The 23,801-nt window shown below is 47.0% G+C and overlaps 2 protein-coding genes across 3 annotated transcripts in view; one reads left to right on the forward strand and one right to left on the reverse strand.

Moving 5' to 3' along the window:
• Nucleotides 1-14,326, forward strand: part of cgrrf1 (cell growth regulator with ring finger domain 1) — an 18,562-nt gene extending 4,236 nt beyond the window's left edge. Inside the window, exons 3-6 of one of the 2 annotated variants that reach the window (XM_079255346.1) lie at nt 9,539-9,716; nt 10,577-10,718; nt 10,793-10,900; nt 13,997-14,326. In XM_079255346.1, coding sequence (XP_079111472.1) covers nt 9,539-9,716; nt 10,577-10,718; nt 10,793-10,900; nt 13,997-14,254 — 686 coding nt within the window. In that variant the 3' untranslated portion in view covers nt 14,255-14,326. The remainder of the gene's footprint in view (nt 1-9,538; nt 9,717-10,576; nt 10,719-10,792; nt 10,901-13,996) is intronic. The other variant, XM_079255347.1, reaches the window with a different exon arrangement.
• Nucleotides 14,327-14,509: 183 nt separating this feature from the next.
• psmc6 (proteasome 26S subunit, ATPase 6) lies at nt 14,510-20,634 on the reverse strand. Its single transcript, XM_079255342.1, has 14 exons — nt 20,514-20,634; nt 20,002-20,081; nt 19,758-19,797; nt 19,003-19,055; nt 18,863-18,930; nt 18,634-18,748; nt 16,659-16,746; nt 16,183-16,244; nt 15,995-16,118; nt 15,774-15,835; nt 15,239-15,359; nt 15,091-15,171; nt 14,953-15,024; nt 14,510-14,881 (listed from the first exon to the last, which is right to left on the reverse strand). Exons 1-14 carry the CDS (start codon nt 20,599-20,601, stop codon nt 14,763-14,765), a joined length of 1,173 nt encoding a protein of 390 aa, XP_079111468.1. The 5' UTR covers nt 20,602-20,634; the 3' UTR covers nt 14,510-14,762.
• Between the last annotated feature and the right edge of the window lie 3,167 nt (nt 20,635-23,801).

Here is a 23,801-nt window from a genome sequence, read left to right on the forward strand (position 1 = left end):
CAGTAATAAACACGTTTACAGCAGTAATAAACATGTTTACAGCAGAAATAAACACGTTTACAGCAGAAATAAACATGTTTACAGCAGAAATAAACATGTTTACAGCAGAAATAAACACGTTTACAGCAGTAATAAACACGTTTACAGCAGGAATAAACACGTTTACAGCAGGAATAAACATGTTTCCAGCAGGAATAAACATGTTTCCAGCAGTAATAAACACATTTACAGCAGGAATCAACACGTTTACAGCAGGAATAAACACGTTTACAGCAGGAATAAACACGTTTACAGCAGAAATAAACATGTTTACAGCAGAAATAAACATGTTTAAAGCAGGAATAAACACGTTTACAGCAGGAATAAACATGTTTCCAGCAGTAATAAACATGTTTCCAGCAGTAATAAACACATTTACAGCAGGAATAAACACGTTTACAGCAGGAATAAACACGTTTACAGCAGAAATAAACATGTTTACAGCAGAAATAAACATGTTTAAAGCAGGAATAAACACGTTTACAGCAGTAATAAACACGTTTACAGCAGGAATAAACACATTTTTATAGCAGAAATAAAAATGTTTACAGCTGTAATAACATGTTTACAGCAAGAATAAACACGTTTACAACCGGAATAAACACATTTACAGCAGAAATAAACATGTTTACAGCAGTAATAAACACGTTTACAGCAGGAATAAACACATTTACAGCAGAAATAAACATGTTTACAGCAGTAATAAACACATTTACAGCAGAAATAAACATTTACAGCAGAAATAAACACATTTACAGCAGAAATAAACACATTTACAGCAGAAATAAACACGTTTACAGCAGAAATAAACATGTTTACAGCAGTAATAAACACATTTACAGCAGAAATAAAGACGTTTACAGCAGAAATAAACATGTTTACAGCAGTAATAAACATGTTTACAGCAGTAATAAACACGTTTACAGCAGGAATAAACACGTTTACAGCAGGAATAAACACGTTTACAGCAGGAATAAACACGTTTACAGCAGGAATAAACACGTTTCCAGCTGTAAAAAACATGTTTCCAGCTGTAATAAACATGTTTCCAGCTGTAATAAACACATTTACAGCAGAAATAAAGACGTTTACAGCAGAAATAAACATGTTTACAGCAGTAATAAACATGTTTACAGCAGGAATAAACATGTTTACAGCAGGAATAAACACGTTTACAGCAGGAATAAACACGTTTACAGCAGAAATAAACACATTTACAGCAGAAATAAACACGTTTACAGCAGGAATAAACACGTTTACAGCAGTAATAAACACGTTTACAGCAGTAATAAACATGTTTACAGCAGAAATAAACACGTTTACAGCAGAAATAAACATGTTTACAGCAGAAATAAACATGTTTACAGCAGAAATAAACACGTTTACAGCAGTAATAAACACGTTTACAGCAGTAATAAACACGTTTACAGCAGTAATAAACACGTTTACAGCAGTAATAAACACGTTTCCAGCAGTAATAAACATGTTTCCAGCAGTAATAAACATGTTTCCAGCAGTAATAAACACATTTACAGCAGGAATCAACACGTTTACAGCAGGAATAAACACGTTTACAGCAGGAATAAACACGTTTACAGCAGAAATAAACATGTTTACAGCAGAAATAAACATGTTTAAAGCAGGAATAAACACGTTTACAGCAGGAATAAACATGTTTCCAGCAGGAATAAACATGTTTCCAGCAGTAATAAACACATTTACAGCAGGAATAAACACGTTTACAGCAGGAATAAACACGTTTACAGCAGAAATAAACATGTTTACAGCAGAAATAAACATGTTTAAAGCAGGAATAAACACGTTTACAGCAGGAATAAACACGTTTACAGCAGGAATAAACACATTTTTATAGCAGAAATAAAAATGTTTACAGCTGTAATAACATGTTTACAGCAAGAATAAACACGTTTACAACCGGAATAAACACATTTACAGCAGAAATAAACATGTTTACAGCAGTAATAAACACGTTTACAGCAGGAATAAACACATTTACAGCAGAAATAAACATGTTTACAGCAGTAATAAACACATTTACAGCAGAAATAAACATTTACAGCAGAAATAAACATTTACAGCAGAAATAAACACATTTACAGCAGAAATAAACACATTTACAGCAGAAATAAACACGTTTACAGCAGAAATAAACACGTTTACAGCAGAAATAAACATGTTTACAGCAGTAATAAACACATTTACAGCAGAAATAAAGACGTTTACAGCAGAAATAAACATGTTTACAGCAGTAATAAACATGTTTACAGCAGTAATAAACACGTTTACAGCAGTAATAAACACGTTTACAGCAGGAATAAACACGTTTACAGCAGGAATAAACACGTTTACAGCAGGAATAAACACGTTTACAGCAGGAATAAACACGTTTCCAGCTGTAAAAAACATGTTTCCAGCTGTAATAAACATGTTTCCAGCTGTAATAAACATGTTTCCAGCTGTAATAAACACATTTACAGCAGAAATAAAGACGTTTACAGCAGAAATAAACATGTTTACAGCAGTAATAAACATGTTTACAGCAGTAATAAACATGTTTACAGCAGGAATAAACACGTTTACAGCAGGAATAAACACGTTTACAGCAGAAATAAACACGTTTACAGCAGAAATAAACACATTTACAGCAGAAATAAACACGTTTACAGCAGAAATAAACACGTTTACAGCAGAAATAAACACGTTTACAGCAGTAATAAACACATTTACAGCAGAAATAAAGACGTTTACAGCAGAAATAAACATGTTTACAGCAGTAATAAACATGTTTACAGCAGTAATAAACACGTTTACAGCAGGAATAAACACATTTACAGCAGGAATAAACACGTTTACAGCAGGAATAAACACGTTTACAGCAGGAATAAACATGTTTCCAGCAGTAAAAAACATGTTTCCAGCTGTAATAAACACATTTACAGCAGGAATCAACATGTTTACAGCAGGAATAAACACATTTACAGCAGGAATAAACACGTTTACAGCAGAAATAAACACGTTTACAGCAGAAATAAACACATTTATAGCAGGAATAAACACGTTTACAGCAGGAATAAACACGTTTACAGCAGGAATAAACACGTTTACAGCAGAAATAAACACGTTTACAGCAGAAATAAACACGTTTACAGCAGAAATAAACACGTTTACAGCAGAAATAAACACGTTTACAGCAGGAATAAACACGTTTACAGCAGGAATAAACACGTTTACAGCAGGAATAAACACGTTTACAGCAGGAATGAACACGTTTACAGCAGAAATAAACACGTTTACAGCAGAAATAAACACGTTTACAGCAGGAATAAACACGTTCACGGCAGAAATAAACATATTTATGGCAGTAATAAACACGTTTACGGCAGGAATAAACACGTTTACGGCAGGAATAAACACGTTTACGGCAGGAATAAACACGTTTACGGCAGAAATAAACACGTTTACGGCAGAAATAAACACGTTTAGAGCAGAAATAAACACGTTTACAGCAGTAATAAACACGTTTACAGCAGGAATAAACACGTTTACAGCAGGAATAAACATGTTTACAGCAGAAATGAACATGTTTACATCCTGGTTCAAAAATCCATTTTAGGTTTAATAGGTCAGGTTTACCTTCATGACAACTGTGGGGGGAGTTAAGTTTTTTCTATCTCGCCCATTTAAAAGTAATTTAATCTTTAAGTTCGGCATATTTCGGGAGGTGTCCTTTTGATTGACAGGTATCGATCTCCTGCTTCAAGTCAGAAGAACGTAGAACAACTGCGGTTTTTAGCCGGTTAACAACGTGACTTAGCTTTAGCCCGCTTACATCCGTTAGCTGGTTAGCTCCTATTATCTCCAGGTTAGCTCGGTTAGCTCTTAGCTATAGAAAGGTCCGAGTTCGCTCGATGTCAATCATCCACCATGACGCTCACAGCCCCCTTCTCAGCTCCACCTCTTTGACCATATTTGTATTTTCCGGGTGAGACGACGCGCATGCCCCTGCCAAGATGGTGATGGTAGGAACCGCCCACCGAGCTTCAATTCAGCTCTTCAGAAACCTACGGGTGACGTCACGGAGGCTCCGCCCATCTTTTATATCCAGTCTATGGTATGCACACATTTAATCACATCTACATGCACACATGCATGTACCCATAACAAACGCCGAGATATACACTTACAGTTGTGCATACTCATACACATGTGCATATACTCACATATTTATTTCCAAGTATAGCTTTATGTACCTATTTATCTTATTGGTGTACATATGTTCTTTTAATTCAGACTTTCTAAATAACATCTCTGACGTTTTCCTTCAACTGGATGTTTGGACATTGAGTTTTTACTGAAAATATTCCATCATTTTACTCCACATACTGTAATGCTTTACATAGTGGGTCTTCCACTTTAAATCACACTGTAGATTAAACTGTGGAAGCAGTGAAACTGGTCTGTAATGTGCAAACTGTTGTTTGTCTCCAGTTTTGAACAGCGATATGAAGCTTACCTGGAAATATACCTGTTAGAAATGATGAACTGCAGACATGTGTCTATGGTTTAGAAATTCCTGAATAACCTTTATGAGTATCGTCACGTCGATTTCATTCCAGTCTTATTTTTCTATTTGCTTACAATATTTACTTTCTCATTTTCTTCAACTTACTTCTGAACATCGAGCGAACGTTTCTTCTTACAGTTTCTTCATCATCTTCAGGCTACCTCCATTGGCCTGGGGGGGTCAAATACTGTCTGATATTAGAGAAAAATTGACATACAAGCTTCTACTTTCCCCACATCAGCATGAAGTCAGACGTTCATCACTTCATGTCATGTTGTGTGGAGAGAACCTACGTCTATTTTATTGTTTTTAAATGTCTTGTTATCAACTGTTCGTGTTCATCTTTATGACTTGGTTTTATCTTGTAAAACACTTTGTGTTGCCTGTGGCATGAAAAGTGCTAAAGACATAAAGTTTCTTTGATTTGATTAAGTTGGCGAAGTGATGATCCATACTGATGGTGGCGTTGAACTGATCCTCTGTGCAGTAATAGTTATTGTCAATATGGTTGATGAAGTTATTATCTGGATCAATTCCATCATTTTAAATCCATAATGCGACCAACATATACATGGGATTTCTGACAGCCTTCTCCAGGTATATCTGATTTGTACATTTCACTGTTCGTCATGATTATGGATGATGTGATTGGCTGGAATGAAGCCATTCCTTGCTTCCACTAGTGATGGTCATCCAGTTTTGTCTCTGATGATGACCTTTGCTTCTTCTGGAGTTCCATTCAGCTTGATGAAAACTCAGGTAGCTTGTATTTTCTTCTGTTTCCTCAGCATTAGTGTATTTTTTTGGCTGCGTTGCGTTTTGTTAAGTACTCATTCAGGTCGACGTTGGATCCTTTCAGATTTTTTCCCTGTTTCAACAGAACTTGCAGTTGAGGAAAGTTGTCACCTGTTGCTCCAGGTCGGGCATGTGACGGGGGTTTAATAACCAGCCGAGTAACAATTATAACATTGGTTCTGTGTGCTGTTCAAGATCAGCGACACGGTTCTCCAAAGCTTGAATTTTATGATCCTTTTCAGCATTCTGCAACCGCAGGGCCTTCTTCCAACAAACTCAGTATAATTTTCGGCTGTTTAACAGCAGTAACTTCTTCAACCAACAAGACAAAAGACTTCTTAGCGTCCTTTTGGGCCCCATCAACTGTTAGTCGGCAGATCAGCTGTGAGCCAGTGTCTGGTCAGCTCACCGGTATTACACCTGCTCCGCTCTCCAAAGTCCTAAATCCAAAACTTTTCCAGGGAGAGGTCAAACCAATGATGATCACACCAATCTAAAGTCCAATAGTTGATTTTCTCAGAAAATGGTTCAGAAAACTGGCATATACAACGAACAGGAAGCGGGGTGCTTGCTATTTTTTATGGTTGACCTATAGAGTTCAGGAGGAGAACCGCCTTGGGAAAAAGGTAGGTCTCCTTCTCTGGGTTTTGCAGGCTGGACAGAGGAACCTGCGACCAGATGGCTGCAGCTCAAAAGCTGGAAAAGAACATGGGAGGGGTCCTTACAAATGCAGCTAGCCAGGCCACGTGCCTGCAGCTCGTACAGAGTTCAGAGGGAAGTCCAAGAATCTTGGAACACATTGACACAACATTGTTGCAGCGGTTCCTATAATGCAGGGCGAAGGTGTGATACCAGCCGTATACAGAGAAAGTTAAAACACTTCCAATGAATGAGTCTTAGAAAGTCTGTAAGATGTTGTTACTGACAGAAAAGGAGTCTCATGAGTAGGTTCATCCTCTGATGACACTTCCTCAGGTTCCCCTCCGTGTGGGATGGGAAACCTCAGGTGGTTGTCGAAGATGGAACCCATGGGAAACCTCAGGTGGTTGTCGAAGATGGAACCCAGGCATTGATACTCCGCTACAGTCTCGACTGGTGAGCCATGGATCATGGCGGTGACAGCTGCCGCCAGTTTTCTCTGACTGCTGGAAAAGATCACCATCTCTTTGCTGACGTTCAGCTCCAGATGGGAAGAGTCGCACCAGCCTACGAGCTGGACAGTTCCAGTGCTATGAGTTGCCTTCATTCCTATGCCTATGAGTTTACATGAAGATAATAATTCTGAATGAAGGTTTACATGAAACCCGTCCTTAATTCCTCTTCAGAGCGGCGGGTTGGGAAGGGTTCTGATTGGACAGAGGGTGCACGTGACGTATGACGTATACCGGATATAAATAAAGCTGGCTCCCTGCTTCTTGTCTTTTCACTTGTAAAAACTACATAATAAGAACCAGTTTCTGCTATTTTTATTCTAAATGTGAAGTAGCAGCTCAACACCAGCATACTACTCCACTTTCTGCAGCAACTGAGGAGGAGAGGAAAGAAAGACCACCGAACACGGAGGTAAAACAACGTCATCGGGACAGGACAAGGTAACGAGCATGCTCAGAACGACCAGAATTAACTTAGAGTGGAATGAAGGTTTACATGACAGAGGAATTCAGTAGTTTTGGATTAAAATGGGAATAAACCAGACACTTACGTCGGGATTAAGTTTCATTCCGGATAGAGATTAGCATTAGGAATGAAGTGTTTACATGGTCGTTTTTCATCCGTTTAAAGCAGAATGAACTTTTATTTGGAATTAAACAGGAATTAAAACTCATTCCTGTTTAATGGTAAACGTAGCGTTAACCATGTAAACGTAGCGAGTAGGGCTTCATTAACCAACCTGCGCCCTCCTTGGACTCTGGATCGGTCCTCCAGAACAGGTTTAACTGGGTCACCTAAGCCCAAAGTCTACTGGGGAGGATCAAGTCCCTCTTACTACCAGTAGCTACAAGCGACTGCTTGTAGCTACTGGTTTTAACTGGCCAGTGGGAACACGTCCGGCGGGCTGGCTCGGCCCGCTACTGCTTGTAGCTACTGGTTGTAACTGGCCAGTGGTAACACCTATGGCGGGCTGGCTCGGCCCGCTACTGGTTGTTGCTACTGGCTGTAGCTACTGGTTGTAACTGGCCAATGGGAAAAAGTCCAGTGGGCTGGTTCTGCCGGCTACTGGTTGTAACTACTGGTTGTAACTGGCCGATGGGAACACGTCCTGCAGGCTGGCTCGGCCCGCTACTGGTTGTAGCTACTGGTTGTAGCTACTGGTTGTAACTACTGGTTGTAACTGGCCGATGGGAACACATCCGGCGGGCTGGCTCGGCCCGCTACCAGTTGTAGCTCCTGGATGTAACTGGCCAGTGGGAACACGTCCAGCGGGCTGGCTCGGCCCGCTGCTGGTTGTAAATAGTGTTTGTAACTACTGGTTGTAGCTACTGGTTGTAACTGGCCAGTGGGAACACGTCTAGTGGGCTGGCTCAGGCTGCTTCTGATTGTAGCTACTGGTTGTAACTGGCCGATGGGAACACGTCCAGCGGGCTGGCTCGGCCCGCTACTGGTTGTAGCTACTGGTTGTAACAACTGGTTGTAACTGGCCAGTGGAACACGTCCAGTGGGCTGGCTCGGCCCGTTACTGGTTGTAGCTATTGGGTGCGCTACTGGTTGTAACTGGCCAATGGGAACACGTCCGGCTGGCTCGGCCTGCTACTGGTTGTAGCTACTGGTTGTAACTGGCCAGTGGGAACACGTCCAGTGGGCTGGCTCGACCCGCTACTGGTTGTAACTACTGGTTGTAACTACTGGTTATAACTTGCCAATGGGAACAAGTCCAGTGGGCTGGTTCTGCCCACTACTGGTTGTAGCTACTGGTTGTAACTGGCCAGTGGGAACACGTCCAGCGGGCTGGTTTGGCCCACTACTGGTTGTAGCTACTGGTTGTAACTGGCCAGTGGAACACGTCCAGTGGGCTGGCTCGGCCCGCTACTGGTTGTAGCTACCGGTTGCGCTACTGTTTGTAACAGGCCAATGGGAACACGTCCGGCGGGCTGACTCGGCCTGCTACTGGTTGTAAGTGGCCAGTGGGAACACGTCCAGTGAGCTGGCTCGACCCACTACTGGTTGTAGCTACTTGTTGTAACTACTGGTTGTAACTGACCAATAGGAAAAAGTCCAGTGGGCTGGTTCTGCCCACTACTGGTTGTAGCTACTGGTTGTAACTACTGGTTGTAACTGGCCGATGGGAACACATCCGGCGGGCTGGCTCGGCCCGCTACTGGTTGTAGCTACTGGATGTAACTGGCCAGTGGGAACACGTCCAGCGGGCTGGCTCGGCCCGCTACTGGTTGTAACTACTGGTTGTAGCTACTGGTTGTAACTGGCCAATGGGAACTCGTCCAGTGGGCTGGCTCAGCCCGCTACTGGCTGTAACTGGCCAGGTTTTACTGTTAGCAGTGCTGAACAAGGTCAGAATATAACCAGATCTTACATGTCTTATCTGAACCAATCAGATTTCTCTGCCTTATCAGACCGCGGTCCGATGGGAATGATGCTGGAAGTAAAAGTCCACCACAGAGGATCGTTACGTAATATTTACCTCCTGTTCTTTATATGCTTCAAAGATAAATATTAACTGAACCTGAGACACTATTAATTTATTTTCTTTCTATACGTGTTTTGATGAGCAGGAACATTTATTCATCAGCTGATTACTGACTGACCTGCTAGGAGTCCTTCCTAGATTATTTTCTACTCATGGACATGGAGAACTCGAGTCTCAGGCTGGAGTTTCGGATGGTTTCTCAGGATGGCTGATAAGTGTGGGAACTGGAACCAGAACTAGTGGGGAGTACCGGATAGGGAAAGTCCAGAAACATGCAGTACCAGCTGGCAGACCTGCTACGTCCATCTGTCCCTTATATCATAATCCAGCTTTATTTCTGTGAACAGTTACAGAAAGCGGAGCTTCAAGTCCTCTATCCTGAGCTGCATGACATGTCGGCCATGTTGGCAACGTGTCGGCCATGTTGGCGACGAGGGGTCATGAGTCCAGACTAACTCCACCGCTCTCTGTTGCAGAGGGAGTGTCCCTGAAACCGCGATGTCTGCAGCCCTGCGTCCTCAGCTGTTTCTGGGGCTGTGAGGTCTCTGCCCTGCAGGGGGTACTGCAGGACCACAAGCTCAACCGGAGATTCAGGACCCCCCACCAGTTCCAGGAGGCCCTGCACCTGCACCACCAGTACCACCAGAACTTCCAGTATCCTTCCATCTCTCACAGAATCTGATCTGCTGAGGCAACGGAACCAGATCGGACCAATCAGGTGAAAGAACCCTCTCCCATTGGTAATGGAACCGATCAACTCAGGGAGGTGTACCCAATGGTAACCAGACCCGTTTAGATGAGCTAACAGAACCAATCCACTCAGGTAAGAGTATCTGGTCCCGTCAGCTGACAGAACCAATCTGAGACTAAAAAACCCCTTCTGGCTCTGGTGATGGAGGTCCCCGTCAGAACCGATGAGAGGAAGCAAAGAGCAGGTTCTGCCAAATGTCCAGAGTGTCAACTGAACAGTCGAAGCATTAAAAGCACCGATTGGTCCGGATGAGAGCTGGTTCTCTGAATCAGGGACATGACGACGAGGTCTTCAACTGCATGGACATGATGATCAGCAAACTGGAATGTGTATTCGTCTGGTTGGGATTGTTTAGGTCCTGGAACAAGGCTGGATGATTTCCACATCATAGGGACTCTTATGACTCCGGCTGGTGTTGAGAAGGTCCTGAAGATCCACCATCATGGTTCTGAGCAGCTTCCAGAACCAACTGGACCATCCAGCTGAGTTGCTCCAGTTGTTCCTTTACCTGACTGCAGGAGACGGACAGGTGAACAGGTGTGGTAACGGAAAAGTCTGTCTGCGGTGTGACTCACATCTTCAGCCAACCGGCTCTGAGACAGAACCCTATGACAGCTTCTTCCCAACAACCCGTTCCACATGATTCAAGCTGCAGAACGTCGACGCCGCGGAGCTGAAGCAGACGTTCTGTATGTATATTATTCATCACAGTGTGGATTTTAAACCCATCAGAACCAGAACCTCCTTGACTCCTACACCTCAGTATCAGCAGGGACGACTCCGAGGAATGCCGGACTGTCATTCCCACCAACGTGGGAATCTCAGACTTTGGACCCCTGCCTAGACAGCGGTACCCACTGGTGTCGGTTCTGACGGTGGCAGAGACCACACCCCTGTACGACATAGTGAGTCACTTCTTTTGTTTTGCTGTGTTTCCATGGAAACAGTGAGTCAGGTGATTGACCTCCATCTCTCGCAGGTCTCCAGTGTGACGGTCTTTCATGTTCCTGATGAGCGGTACCAGCTGTCTGCTCGGGTTCTTTTCCAGTACCTCCTCACCTCGGAGGGGAACGTGTACGAGCTGAAGGTACGTGGCAGAACCGGGTCGGGAGCAGTCTGGTCACGGGACCTCATTTATAAACATGGCTTACATACAAAACAGGGCCTGAAAGTATGTAGGCTGTGGTTGGAGAAACCAACCTGATGGGCGGCTGTCTACGTGCTAATCCTCACCTGGACGTGCAGCAGGGGTTCATATCACACCTGTTTCCTCGTTATAATAAACACCTGCAGTACCCGCCACCTGCAAACTTTCTTTCAGGCATCGCGTCTCTACGTTAGCAGGATGCTATCTGTCGACACAAACCGATGTGGGGAATCCCTCCCTGCAGCTGCACGTCCGGGCTTCACCTGGCCAGGTGTCGAATCTCCACCCTCCGCTTCCTTCCTACTTCTATTATACAACAGGTGTGCAGGCGGAGTACGGAGTTGTTTAGGTAACGGAGATGCGTCCCGGTGCGGTTTAGGTAACGGAGATGCGATCCGGTGCGGTTTAGGTAACGGAGACGCGTCCCGGTGCGGTTTAGGTAACGGAGACGCGTCCCGGTGCGGTTTAGGTAACGGAGACGCGTCCCGGTGCGGTTTAGGTAACGGAGACGCGATCCGGTGCGGTTTAGGTAACGGAGACGCGTCCCGGTGCGGTTTAGGTAACGGAGACGCGTCCCGGTGCGGTTTAGGTAACGGAGACGCGTCCCGGTGCGGTTTAGGTAACGGAGACGCGATCCGGTGCGGTTTAGGTAACGGAGACGCGTCCCGGTGCGGTTTAGGTAACGGAGACGCGTCCCGGTGCGGTTTAGGTAACGGAGACGCGATCCGGTGCTGTTTAGGTAACGGAGACGCGTCCCGGTGCGGTTTAGGTAACGGAGACGCGATCCGGTGCTGTTTAGGTAACGGAGACGCGTCCCGGTGCGGTTTAGGTAACGGAGACGCGTCCCGGTGCGGTTTAGGTAACGGAGACGCGATCCGGTGCTGTTTAGGTAACGGAGACGCGTCCCGGTGCGGTTTAGGTAACGGAGACGCGATCCGGTGCTGTTTAGGTAACGGAGACGCGTCCCGGTGCGGTTTAGGTAACGGAGACGCGTCCCGGTGCGGTTTAGGTAACGGAGACGCGTCCCGGTGCTGTTTAGGTAACGGAGACGCGTCCCGGTGCGGTTTAGGTAACGGAGACGCGATCCGGTGCTGTTTAGGTAACGGAGACGCGATCCGGTGCGGTTTAGGTAACGGAGACGCGATCCGGTGCGGTTTAGGTAACGGAGACGCGATCCGGTGCGGTTTAGGTAACGGAGACGCGATCCGGTGCGGTTTAGGTAACGGAGACGCGTCCCGGTGCTGTTTAGGTAACGGAGACGCGTCCCGGTGCGGTTTAGGTAACGGAGACGCGTCCCGGTGCGGTTTAGGTAACGGAGACGCGTCCCGGTGCTGTTTAGGTAACGGAGACGCGATCCGGTGCGGTTTAGGTAACGGAGACGCGATCCGGTGCGGTTTAGGTAACGGAGACGCGTCCCGGTGCGGTTTAGGTAACGGAGACGCCCCGGTGCGGTTTAGGTAACGGAGACGCGTCCCGGTGCGGTTTAGGTAACGGAGACGCGTCCCGGTGCGGTTTAGGTAACGGAGACGCGTCCCGGTGCGGTTTAGGTAACGGAGACGCGTCCCGGTGCGGTTTAGGTAACGGAGACGCGTCCCGGTGCTGTTTAGGTAACGGAGACGCGATCCGGTGCGGTTTAGGTAACGGAGACGCGTCCCGGTGCGGTTTAGGTAACGGAGACGCGTCCCGGTGCTGTTTAGGTAACGGAGACGCGTCCCGGTGCGGTTTAGGTAACGGAGACGCGTCCCGGTGCGGTTTAGGTAACGGAGACGCGTCCCGGTGCGGTTTAGGTAACGGAGACGCGTCCCGGTGCTGTTTAGGTAACGGAGACGCGTCCCGGTGCTGTTTAGGTAACGGAGACGCGTCCCGGTGCGGTTTAGGTAACGGAGACGCGTCCCGGTGCGGTTTAGGTAACGGAGACGCGATCCGGTGCTGTTTAGGTAACGGAGACGCGTCCCGGTGCGGTTTAGGTAACGGAGACGCGATCCGGTGCTGTTTAGGTAACGGAGACGCGTCCCGGTGCGGTTTAGGTAACGGAGACGCGTCCCGGTGCGGTTTAGGTAACGGAGACGCGTCCCGGTGCTGTTTAGGTAACGGAGACGCGTCCCGGTGCGGTTTAGGTAACGGAGACGCGATCCGGTGCTGTTTAGGTAACGGAGACGCGATCCGGTGCGGTTTAGGTAACGGAGACGCGATCCGGTGCGGTTTAGGTAACGGAGACGCGATCCGGTGCGGTTTAGGTAACGGAGACGCGATCCGGTGCGGTTTAGGTAACGGAGACGCGTCCCGGTGCTGTTTAGGTAACGGAGACGCGTCCCGGTGCGGTTTAGGTAACGGAGACGCGTCCCGGTGCGGTTTAGGTAACGGAGACGCGTCCCGGTGCTGTTTAGGTAACGGAGACGCGATCCGGTGCGGTTTAGGTAACGGAGACGCGATCCGGTGCGGTTTAGGTAACGGAGACGCGTCCCGGTGCGGTTTAGGTAACGGAGACGCCCCGGTGCGGTTTAGGTAACGGAGACGCGTCCCGGTGCGGTTTAGGTAACGGAGACGCGTCCCGGTGCGGTTTAGGTAACGGAGACGCGTCCCGGTGCGGTTTAGGTAACGGAGACGCGTCCCGGTGCTGTTTAGGTAACGGAGACGCGATCCGGTGCGGTTTAGGTAACGGAGACGCGTCCCGGTGCGGTTTAGGTAACGGAGACGCGTCCCGGTGCTGTTTAGGTAACGGAGACGCGTCCCGGTGCGGTTTAGGTAACGGAGACGCGTCCCGGTGCGGTTTAGGTAACGGAGACGCGTCCCGGTGCGGTTTAGGTAACGGAGACGCGTCCCGGTGCTGTTTAGGTAACGGAGACGCGTCCCGGTGCTGTTTAGGTAACGGAGACGCGTCCCGGTGCGGTTTAGGTAACGGAGACGCGTCCCGGTGCGGTTTAGGGTTAGGTAACCATGTAAGGGTTTGTTTCCTTCTGCATGATGTTCTCTGCAGACATGACCATGTTGGTCTCCAACATGCGACTGATGCGTATCACCTCCTGTCTTCTGCAGCCTCTCTACATGTCTGCTGATGGTGGGGGGCCATCGGGGCCCCCGCCCTGCATGGAGGACTGGTCTGAGGGGACATCCAGGGACTGTGTGGTCTGCCAGAATGCTGCGGTGAACCGCGTCCTGCTGCCCTGCAGACACGCCTGTGTGTGTGATCAGTGTGTGTCATACTTCCAGCACTGCCCCATCTGCAGAGCCTTCGTGGTGGAGTCCTTCGTACTGGGACCAGCAGCAGAGGCAGGACACCAGCAGGAAGGATGAAGAGTGTGAGGACACGCCCTTCATCATGTCTGTGCCTCTGAGGAAAACATAGATCTCCATGGAAACAGGTGGTGGCGTGCATCAGTCTGCCCATTCAGTCTGATGTGCATCAACCGTGTTGCAGCAGGGAAACACAAAGACACACATCCTCAACACTCGTTACCACGGCAACCCAGTCAGGACTGTCAGCCACAATGATGGAACGGAAGTCAGTTTAATGATCTGAATCCTTGTTTATTGCTCCAACAAAGTTTTCAGTCTGCCTCACTTGACCTGTGGCGGTGTTGAGGTGGAGGAAGCGTGATAAAAGACACCGACAGCCATCTGGACACGGGACGTATATTTGAGCAGAACTTATTGATACATGTAAGCAGAACCATCAGCCTGGCTGTGTGGTACGAACATGAGGAAGCTGTTTCTACAGCAGTTTCCACCGTAAAGCAACAGGACGAAGCGTCCGCACACACACACACACACGCACACACACACACACACACACACACACGGTTTAAACAGGCTTGTAGTCCAACTTGGACTCCAGCTTCTTGGAATCGGCCACCTTCCTCACGGCCTTCATGAAGTCTTCCTGAGTGACGTACTCGCGGTCGGACCGGATAGCAAACAGTCCTGCAAGCAGACAACTGGCACTCAGGAAAAGCCAGAATCAGACCTGGTGATGGTTCTGGATGATGACCCACCTGCTTCTGTGCACACGTTCCTCAGATCTGCTCCGTTGAAACCGTCTGAAAGCTTCACGATGGCTTCGAAATCTGCAAACAGAGCCGGGTTAGAGCTGGTCCTGGAGGCCGGCGGCATGCAGAACACGGTCCACTCACCGATCTCGCCGTGCTTGGTGATGGGACTGGAGTGGATCTTCAGGATGTCCAGACGGGCCTGCTCATTGGGCAGCTCGATGTCTGCAGAGAAACAGGACGTGAGCTTCCCCAACAAGCTGAGAAACGTAGGAGGAGGACAAGATCTTACGGATTTTACGGTCCAGTCGGCCCGGCCGCAGCAGCGCCGGGTCCAGCGTATCGGGTCTGTTGGTGGCCATGATCATCTTCACCCTGTGTAGCGTGTCAAAGCCGTCCATCTGGTTCAGCAGCTGGCGGGAAACAGGAAGTCATTCTGTGAAGCTCAGAACCAGTCTGGATCCAGGAGCAGAACCGGTCCAACATTCAACATGAATCCTAAAGCTGACGCCGCCCGGCGAGCTTCCTTCGCTTCGCCGTACTGGAGACCACAACCGGATCCCAGTGCAGAACAGTTTTTGTCTGTCTGGACCACCAGAACCACTGGCATCAGGATGTGAGTGTAGTCATGGCAACATTTCACGTCATTACCACGTTGAAGGAAGACACCGGTTCAAGTCCCCAGTATGACACACCGCTGTGGTCCTGAGCCAGGCCCGTAACCTCCCCACTGCCAACGCCATGAAAGGGTTAACACTGGTCCCACTTTACGACTAGCAGGCGCCAGGACCGTTTCTGTAAGGGTTAAATGATGGTTCTGAAGGTACCTCCATCAGGGTCCTCTGGATTTCTCTGTCTGCCGACGTTCCTTCAGAGAAGCGCCGGCCTCCTGCAGGACACACACATCACAGGCCGGTGAGGCCTGCTGAGTCACCAGTACAACCAGTACACCCAATAGAACTGGGAAGGACTGCTCCATGTGTCCCACCCCCGTAATGCAGCAGTTTACTCTGGTTGGGTTTCAGAGTCAGAACCGGCCTCCACTCACCAATGGCATCAATTTCGTCCATGAAGATGATGCATGGCTGGTGGTCCCTGGCGTAGTTAAACATCTCTCTGATCAGACGAGCACTTTCTCCAATGTATTTATCCACGATGGAGCTGGACACCACCTGCAGAAAGCCACAATCAGCTGACTGGACTCCCGGCTGAACACAACCCAGAAGCAACGCTCACCTTCAGGAAGTTACAGTCCAGCTGACTGGCAACGGCTCGGGCCAGAAGGGTCTTCCCAGTTCCTGTTCCAGATCAACAACCGTTTCATTAAAACTCCCACACATGTTCGCTCATTTTGCTCCACATGTTTTATTTTCATATGAAGAAGCTGAACTATTTAATCTGGGCATCTAAACGTGATGTTTCCACGCAGACGTGATGTTTTCACGCAGACGTGACGTTTCCATGGAGACGTGACGTTTCCACACAGACAAGATGTCTAAATGGAAACGTCTTATTTCACCAAATGATAATTTAGTCATTTTTTATTTATTACTTTTAGTTTGCGGTGATCTCAGTGACTATTGTAAATTAATTCTGTTCTTTAATGAATAATTAAAGCTGAGGATGACTTGATCACTAGAGGTCAGGAGCCGTCGTTTGCTGGAGGTTTCATGGAGTTTTAAGGGTTAAAACAGTGTGATGATGTCACTAACCTGGAGGTCCATACAGCAGGCAGCCTTTAGGGGGGATGATGCCGACCCTCTGGAAGAGCTCCGGGTTAGTTAGAGGCAGTTCAATCACCTGATGAAATATAAAGAACACAGATGGGGTACGGACCGGATGTTTTCTTGACCTGCTCCTTAATTGTTAAAATAACTTTACTTTGTGGTCATAGAAATAGTTTTACTGAGCTTTTAGCTGAGATTCTGGACCTTCATGTTTATATTTACATAGACCTTAAACCAGGTTTAACATTTACATGATGTCCGCACCACCACCCAGTTTATCCTCTTCCTCCAGAATGTTCTGACTGGTAGCAGTGGAACCCTGTCCCACCAGTAGGACAGGTGCTCTCTTCAGGCCGGTTTTATCCTGCTGGCGAGGACTTTTTTAGGGAAAGGGCCCGACCGGTTTATTAACGACGCGACATGAATATTGACTCAGATATTGACGCAGTTTCACTTGAACGAGTGGCTGCTAGTAAGTTATGTTGCGTTTGGGAGTTTGATCTGTAAAAGACTTGTTAGAATGAGTTCGTAACATGCAGACGTGCTTTTCACTCCGTCAGCTGCGTGTCGAGGAGCGACGTAAACGCAGAGGGAGGCGATGCTAACGTTACCGACGTGTCGAGGAGCGACGTGAACGCAGAGGGAGGCGATGCTAACGTTACCGACGTGTCGAGGAGCGACGTGAACGCAGAGGGAGGCGATGCTAACGTTACCGACGTGTCGAGGAGCGACGTGAACGCAGAGGGAGGCGATGCTAACGTTACCGACGTGTCCAGGAGCGACGTGAACGCAGAGGGAGGCGATGCTAACGTTACCGACGTGTCGAGGAGCGACGTGAACGCAGAGGGAGGCGATGCTAACGTTACCGAAGTGTCGAGGAGCAACGTGAACGCAGAGGGCGGCGATGCTAACGTTACCGACGTTTCGAGAAGCAACGTGAACGCAGAGGGAGGCGATGCTAACGTTACCGATGTGTCGAGAAGCAACGTGAACGTAGAGGGAGGCGATGCTAACGTTACCGACGCGTCGAGGAGCGATGTGATGCAGAGAAAGGACCATGCTAACGTTACCGACGTGTTGAGGAGCGACGTGAACGCAGAGGGAGGACCGTGCTAACGTTATGGACGTGTCGAGGAGTGATGTGAACGCAGAGGGAGGACCGTGCTAACGTTATGGACGTGTCGAGGAGTGATGTGAACGCAGAGGGAGGACCGTGCTAACGTTACGGACGTGTCGAGGAGCGACGTGAACGCAGAGGGAGGACCGTGCTAACGTTACGGACGTGTCGAGGAGTGATGTGAACGCAGAGGTAGGACCGTGCTAACGTTACGGACGTGTCGAGGAGTGATGTGAACGCAGAGGTAGGACTGTGCTAACATTACGGACGTGTCGAGGAGTGATGTGAACGCAGAGGTAGGACTGTGCTAACATTACGGACGTGTCGAGGAGTGATGTGAACGCAGAGGGAGGACCGTGCTAACATTACGGACGTGTCGAGGAGTGATGTGAACGCAGAGGGAGGACCGTGCTAACATTACGGACGTGTCGAGGAGTGATGTGAACGCAGAGGTAGGACTGTGCTAACATTACGGACGTGTCGAGGAGTGATGTGAACGCAGAGGGAGGACTGTGCTAACATTACGGACGTGTCGAGGAGTGATGTGAACGCAGAGGGAGGACTGTGCTAACGTTACGTTACAACTAAAGTTACAACTAAATACCGTCAGACCGTAAAATGTTCTGCTTTTTGCAGCTATAAGGGACCAAAACTAAGTTCTGTTATTCACCAAATTCTATTTTAAATAATCAGCCAATAATCAGTTATCAGGATTTTCTGCCAACTGTCAGAATCAGCTCCAAATCGTCGCGTCATAGAAATACTGAAACCAAACCAGGAGCTGGAACTTATTCTCTTATTGTTTCTAACTGCCAATAAAGGCAACAGTGGGACGTGTCATACCTCTCTAAGCTCACGGATCTGCTCAGACAGTCCTCCGATTTCCGAGTAGGAGACGCTGCCTGGGTCCTCGTGGGACATGTTGTAGACCAGAGGATCCACCTCTCTTGGTAGGTACCTGTGGAACCGAGGACAGACAACAGCCCATCATCATCATCATCATCTGTTAGCGACTGGCCTCGTCCTCCTGGACCTGCGGCCGGGCCAGACTGGCCGAGTCTAACAGGTTTACCTCATTATAGTGAGAGTCGTCATGTCAAGAGCCACCCTAGTGCCGGGTTTCAGCTGGGATTTGTCCAGCTGCAAGAAAACATTCATCATCAGAAACACACTGCAGAAAACTCTGCAGAAAACCATTTCCTCAGAACTTACCTGTCTGCGGCATCCAACCACGTAGCGCGGCCCATTGGTGGCTTTAACGATGACTGAAATAACGAGACAGAAGAAACATTGGGAGAAAGCATCTGCAAACACGCCGTATGCCGACATAAATAGCTTGGAGCTACCGCTCTCTATGTCCACATCGGGATTTATCTGTACAGAAACATTCCAAACATTCCCACGCACCCCCTCCGTAAAAAACACCGGCTTGTGGCTAGCGGACGCTACGGCTAGAGGGCGTCGCGGCTGGCGGACATCAAGGCTAGAGGGCGTCGCAGCGTGGCGGCTAGAGGACGTGGCAGCGTGGCGGCTAGAGGATGTGGCGGCTAGAGGACGTGGTGGCTAGAGGACGTCGCAGCGTGGCGGCTAGAGGACGTCGCAGCGTGGCGGCTAGAGGACGTCGCAGCGTGGCGGCTAGAGGACGTCGCGGCTAGAGGACGTCGCAGCGTGGCGGCTAGAGGACGTCGCAGCGTGGCGGCTAGAGGATGTGGCGGCTAGAGGATGTGGCGGATAGATGACGTCGCAGCGTGGAGGCTAGAGGACGTGGCGGCTAGAGGACGTCGCAGCGTGGCGGCTAGAGGACGTCGCAGCGTGGCGGCTAGAGGACGTCGCAGCGTGGCGGCTAGAGGACGTCGCAGCGTGGCGGCTAGAGGACGTCGCAGCGTGGCGGCTAGAGGATGTGGCGGCTGGAGGACGTCGTGGCTAGAGGACAGGCACATGTGCAGCATCCAGTACAGTTAACTTACATTTCTCTTCAGTCAGCTGTTTGAGCACCTCTCCGACAATCTGCAGGAAGAGATTTGGTCGATCAGAACACAGTAAATCCACATCAGGACACTTTTTCAGACCAAGCCAGACGTGACGAATGGAACTGGTGTGAGAAAGATGTGTTGACAGGAAAGGAGGAAATCCTTCCAGTAAACAGCTCCGATCATCTTCCTTCCTGAGGCTGGCTGATGTCAAAGCTGCGGACCAGGTGAGTTTTCTTACCTGTCCAACACTCTGAAGAGCCTTCAGGTCGTTCTCCGATTTCTCGTACTGCTTGGTTTGTTCTCTCAGCTGCTCCCTCACTGCAGACACAGGACATGCTGTTAGCCGTTAGCAGCTAGCTGTTAGCCGTTAGCACACCAGTCAGAAACGAACCCAGCCGCCAGTAACCACCGCGGAGGTCATGTCTGTCTTATCCACGGTGTTGGTTCTGGATTGGGTGTGTTTTATCCCCGGGGGTTCTGGTTAGGGTTCTGGTTGGGGTGGTTCTGGATTGGGGGTTCTGGTTAGCGTTCTGGATTGGGGGTTCTGGTTAGGGTTCTGGACTGGGAGTTCTGGTTAGGGTTCTGGACTGGGAGTTCTGGTTAGGGTTCTGGATTGGGTCGGCCCATTGATAACGATGCTAACGGCATGACACAGCAGTATCTAGTGGCTAGGCTAACCGGTGAGCTTTCTGATAAACAACAACAACCAACAGTCAGGCTGAAGCAGAAACATCTGGAGGTTTTTCTCACATTCTTTCAGACGACCGTCCACTTCTTTGTGTTCCAGTAATTTCTTCCTGTAGTCCTGGAGTGCTTTCTCCCTGCTGTCCGCCATCATGCCGCAATGAATTTAGGGAAACCTCTACGTCACTTTTCTTCCTTTGGTTTTCACCATAGACATCATATATACGTAGACGCCTCATTGAGCGCTGGAGAGTCAACCAGCGTCGCCGCCATATTGGATGGGTCTCCGCTGTCGAGTTTTGCTGCAGCGTCAACGTAGTTTCCCCACAAAACTCTTTTGTGGAACAACGCGTATATATTAAACACTAAAAAAAAACCCCACTTTTCTACATAATTGGTTGATAAATAATATTAACACAGTGAATAATCTCCTGAATGCAAGTGAATTGTTAGAATTATTATGATATTATTATTAGAATTATTCCTGCACACCAAGAACCCAGTAGAGGCAACACAGGATTAAAAAGTAGAAGTAGAAAAAAAGCGTAGCTTCATATATGAGTAATGAAGCAGAGCGCTGGAGAATTTAATGTACTGCACAAAGGACAATCATGAGACAACAAGTGGGGAGAAGACATTACATTTAACAAAGAATGAATGAAGAATAAAATAAACCTAAATTAACACTAATACACACACACACACACACACACACACATATATATATATATTATATATATATATATATGTGTATATATATATATATATATATATATATATATATATATATATATATATATATATATATATATATATATATATACTTTTCAACACCAGTCTGAGACAAAATAGTCCCAGTGCTGTGCAAGTAAACACCTTTCAGGACCCATTCCAGTTTGCATATCGTAATGGACTTGGGGTTGAAGATGCCATCATATACCTGCTCCAGAGAGCACACTCTCATCTGGACCATTCAGGCAGCACTCTGAGGGTCATGTTCTTTCATTTCTCAGTGCTTTTAATACCATTCAGCCTGCTTTGTTATGTGAGAAGCTCCATAAATTCCAGGTGGATACCTCCACAACCAGCTGGATCTATGACTACCTCACAAACAGACCCCAGTTTGTGAGACTGAAAGGTTGTGTGTCTGAGATGGAGGTCAGCAGCACTGGTGCACCACAAGGAACTGTACTCTGGCCATTCCTCTTCACTCTGTACACCTCAGACTTCCAGTACAACTCTGAGTCCTGTCATCTGCAGAAATACTCTGATGACTCTGCAGTTGTGGGGTGTATCAGGGATGGACAAGAAGCAGAGTACAGAGAACTGGTCAGTCAGTTTGTTAAATGGTGCGGTGACAATCATCTCATATTAAATAGCAGCAAAACAAAAGAGATGATTGTTGACTTCAGGAGGAAGAAGAATAAACAAAGCACTGTTTCCATCCTGGGAGAGGAGGTGGAGGTGGTGGAGGAATACAAGTATCTTGGAGTTCAGCTGGACAACAAACTGGACTGGAAATGCAACACTGACTACATCTACAAGAAAGGTCAGAGCAGACTGTACTTCTTAAGGAAGCTGAGATGGTTTAACGTCTGCACCAAGATGTTGCATATCTTCTATAAGTCTGTTGTGGAGAGTGCAGTCAGCTTTGCAGCATCTGCTGGGGTAGTAGCATCAGAACCAGAGACTTGAAGAGAATCAACAAACTGATCCAGAAAGCTGCTTCTGTGCTTGGAGTAACTCTGGAGCCGCTGGAGCTGATTGTCCAAAGAAATATGCTGCACAAGCTGATGAAGATGATGGAGGATTCTTCACACCCTCTCCACAACACAGTGATGAAACAACAAAGTGTGTTCAGTGAGAGGCTTCTTCAGGGCCGATGTAAGGCTGAAAGATACAGAAGATCATTCCTGCCAGCAGCCTCCGGAATAAGACCTCCTCAAATTAATTAGTATATACTACAATATTGAATTTCCCTTTGGGATTAATAAAGTACTTTTTATTTCATTTCACACACACACACACACACACACACACACACATATATATATATATATATATATATATATATATATATGTATATGTGTGTGTGTGTGTGTGTATATGTATATGTATATGTATATATGTGTATATATGTATATGTATAATGTAATGTTACTTCTGAGTGCTATATTTTATTATTAAACCTACATAAAATGAAACATCCTGGGTCTAATGTCTTGCTTTTCTGTATACAGCAAAATTTGGATTGTCTTCATTAAATCTTACTCCAAGGTTTTTGGAAATTTAGCAGCCCTTGTGTACCAGGAAATTTCCCTCAGCAGTCTAAACCTATCGCAGCATAACTAAGGGATAGTTAGATAGCTAATGATCCCTAACTATAGGACTTATCAAAATATTTTAACTTAAAAGCACGTTGTTTCTTAATGTTTTACAGTGATCTGTATCATAACAATGTCTCTACCCTTTGTAACAAACCAAACTGTGAGGAAAAACAGGTAAAAATCCGTGGAATTCTTGTCGTGGTTGGTCCTACACCTTACAAATAAATGCATTGCAGGCGCATGGGAGACCCATCCAAGATGGCGGCGCGATGAGACGTCAGCTCGTATAGGCGGCGTGATACAATGCGGCGTCTACGAATATATGATGTCTATGGTTTTCACCAAATCATATACATAGACGTCATATGTGCATAGACATAATATACATAGACATCGTGTACATAGACATCATATATACATGGACGTCATAAATACATAGACATCATACATATAGACATAATATATACATAGACATCTTATACATAGACGCCTCGTAGAGCGCTGGAGAGTAAACCAGCGTCACCGCCATATTGGATGGGTCTCCACTTTCGTAGTTTCCCCACATAACTGTTTTCTGTGGAACAACTCCTATATATTACACACAAACAAAACACTTTTCTACATAACTGGTTTATAAATAATGTTAACACAGTGAATAATCTACTGAATGCAAATGATAAATTTTACTCCTATGAAGTGTTTATGGAAAATATGATACTGATGTTTCACAAAGACAGTTTTACATGGTAGCATAATTACCTCCACCATGAAAGTTATGTTTTTACCAGCTTTATCTGTTTGTCTGTCATGGAGACCCATCCAAGATGGCCATAACTTTAGCAATTTTTACCGGATTTTTCTGACAGTATTATGGAAACCCATTCCTGCCACTTGGAATAAAAGAAATCCCTTGGGGTGTCTCACATGGGACACGTTGAGAAGGAAAGATGAAAGTATGAGATGAAAAGATGAAAGTACAGGAGCAAATGGATGAAGTTGCGAATGGAATGTAAGACTAAAGGAGGGG

The sequence above is a fragment of the Telmatherina bonti genome (genome assembly GCF_933228915.1).
Source record: "Telmatherina bonti genome assembly, chromosome: 16".
Taxonomy (NCBI): domain Eukaryota; kingdom Metazoa; phylum Chordata; class Actinopteri; order Atheriniformes; family Telmatherinidae; genus Telmatherina; species Telmatherina bonti.

Coding starts and splice junctions, on each gene's coding strand:
- psmc6 (XM_079255342.1), bottom strand. CDS start 20,601: ATGATGGCGGACAGCAGGGAGAAAGCACTCCAGGACTACAGGAAGAAA. Junction 19,798..20,001: donor CTCTTCAGAGTGTTGGACAG/GTAAGAAAACTC, acceptor CTCTTCCTGCAG/ATTGTCGGAGAGGTGCTCAA. Junction 15,172..15,238: donor CCGACTGGACCGTAAAATCC/GTAAGATCTTGT, acceptor GTTTCTCTGCAG/ACATCGAGCTGCCCAATGAG.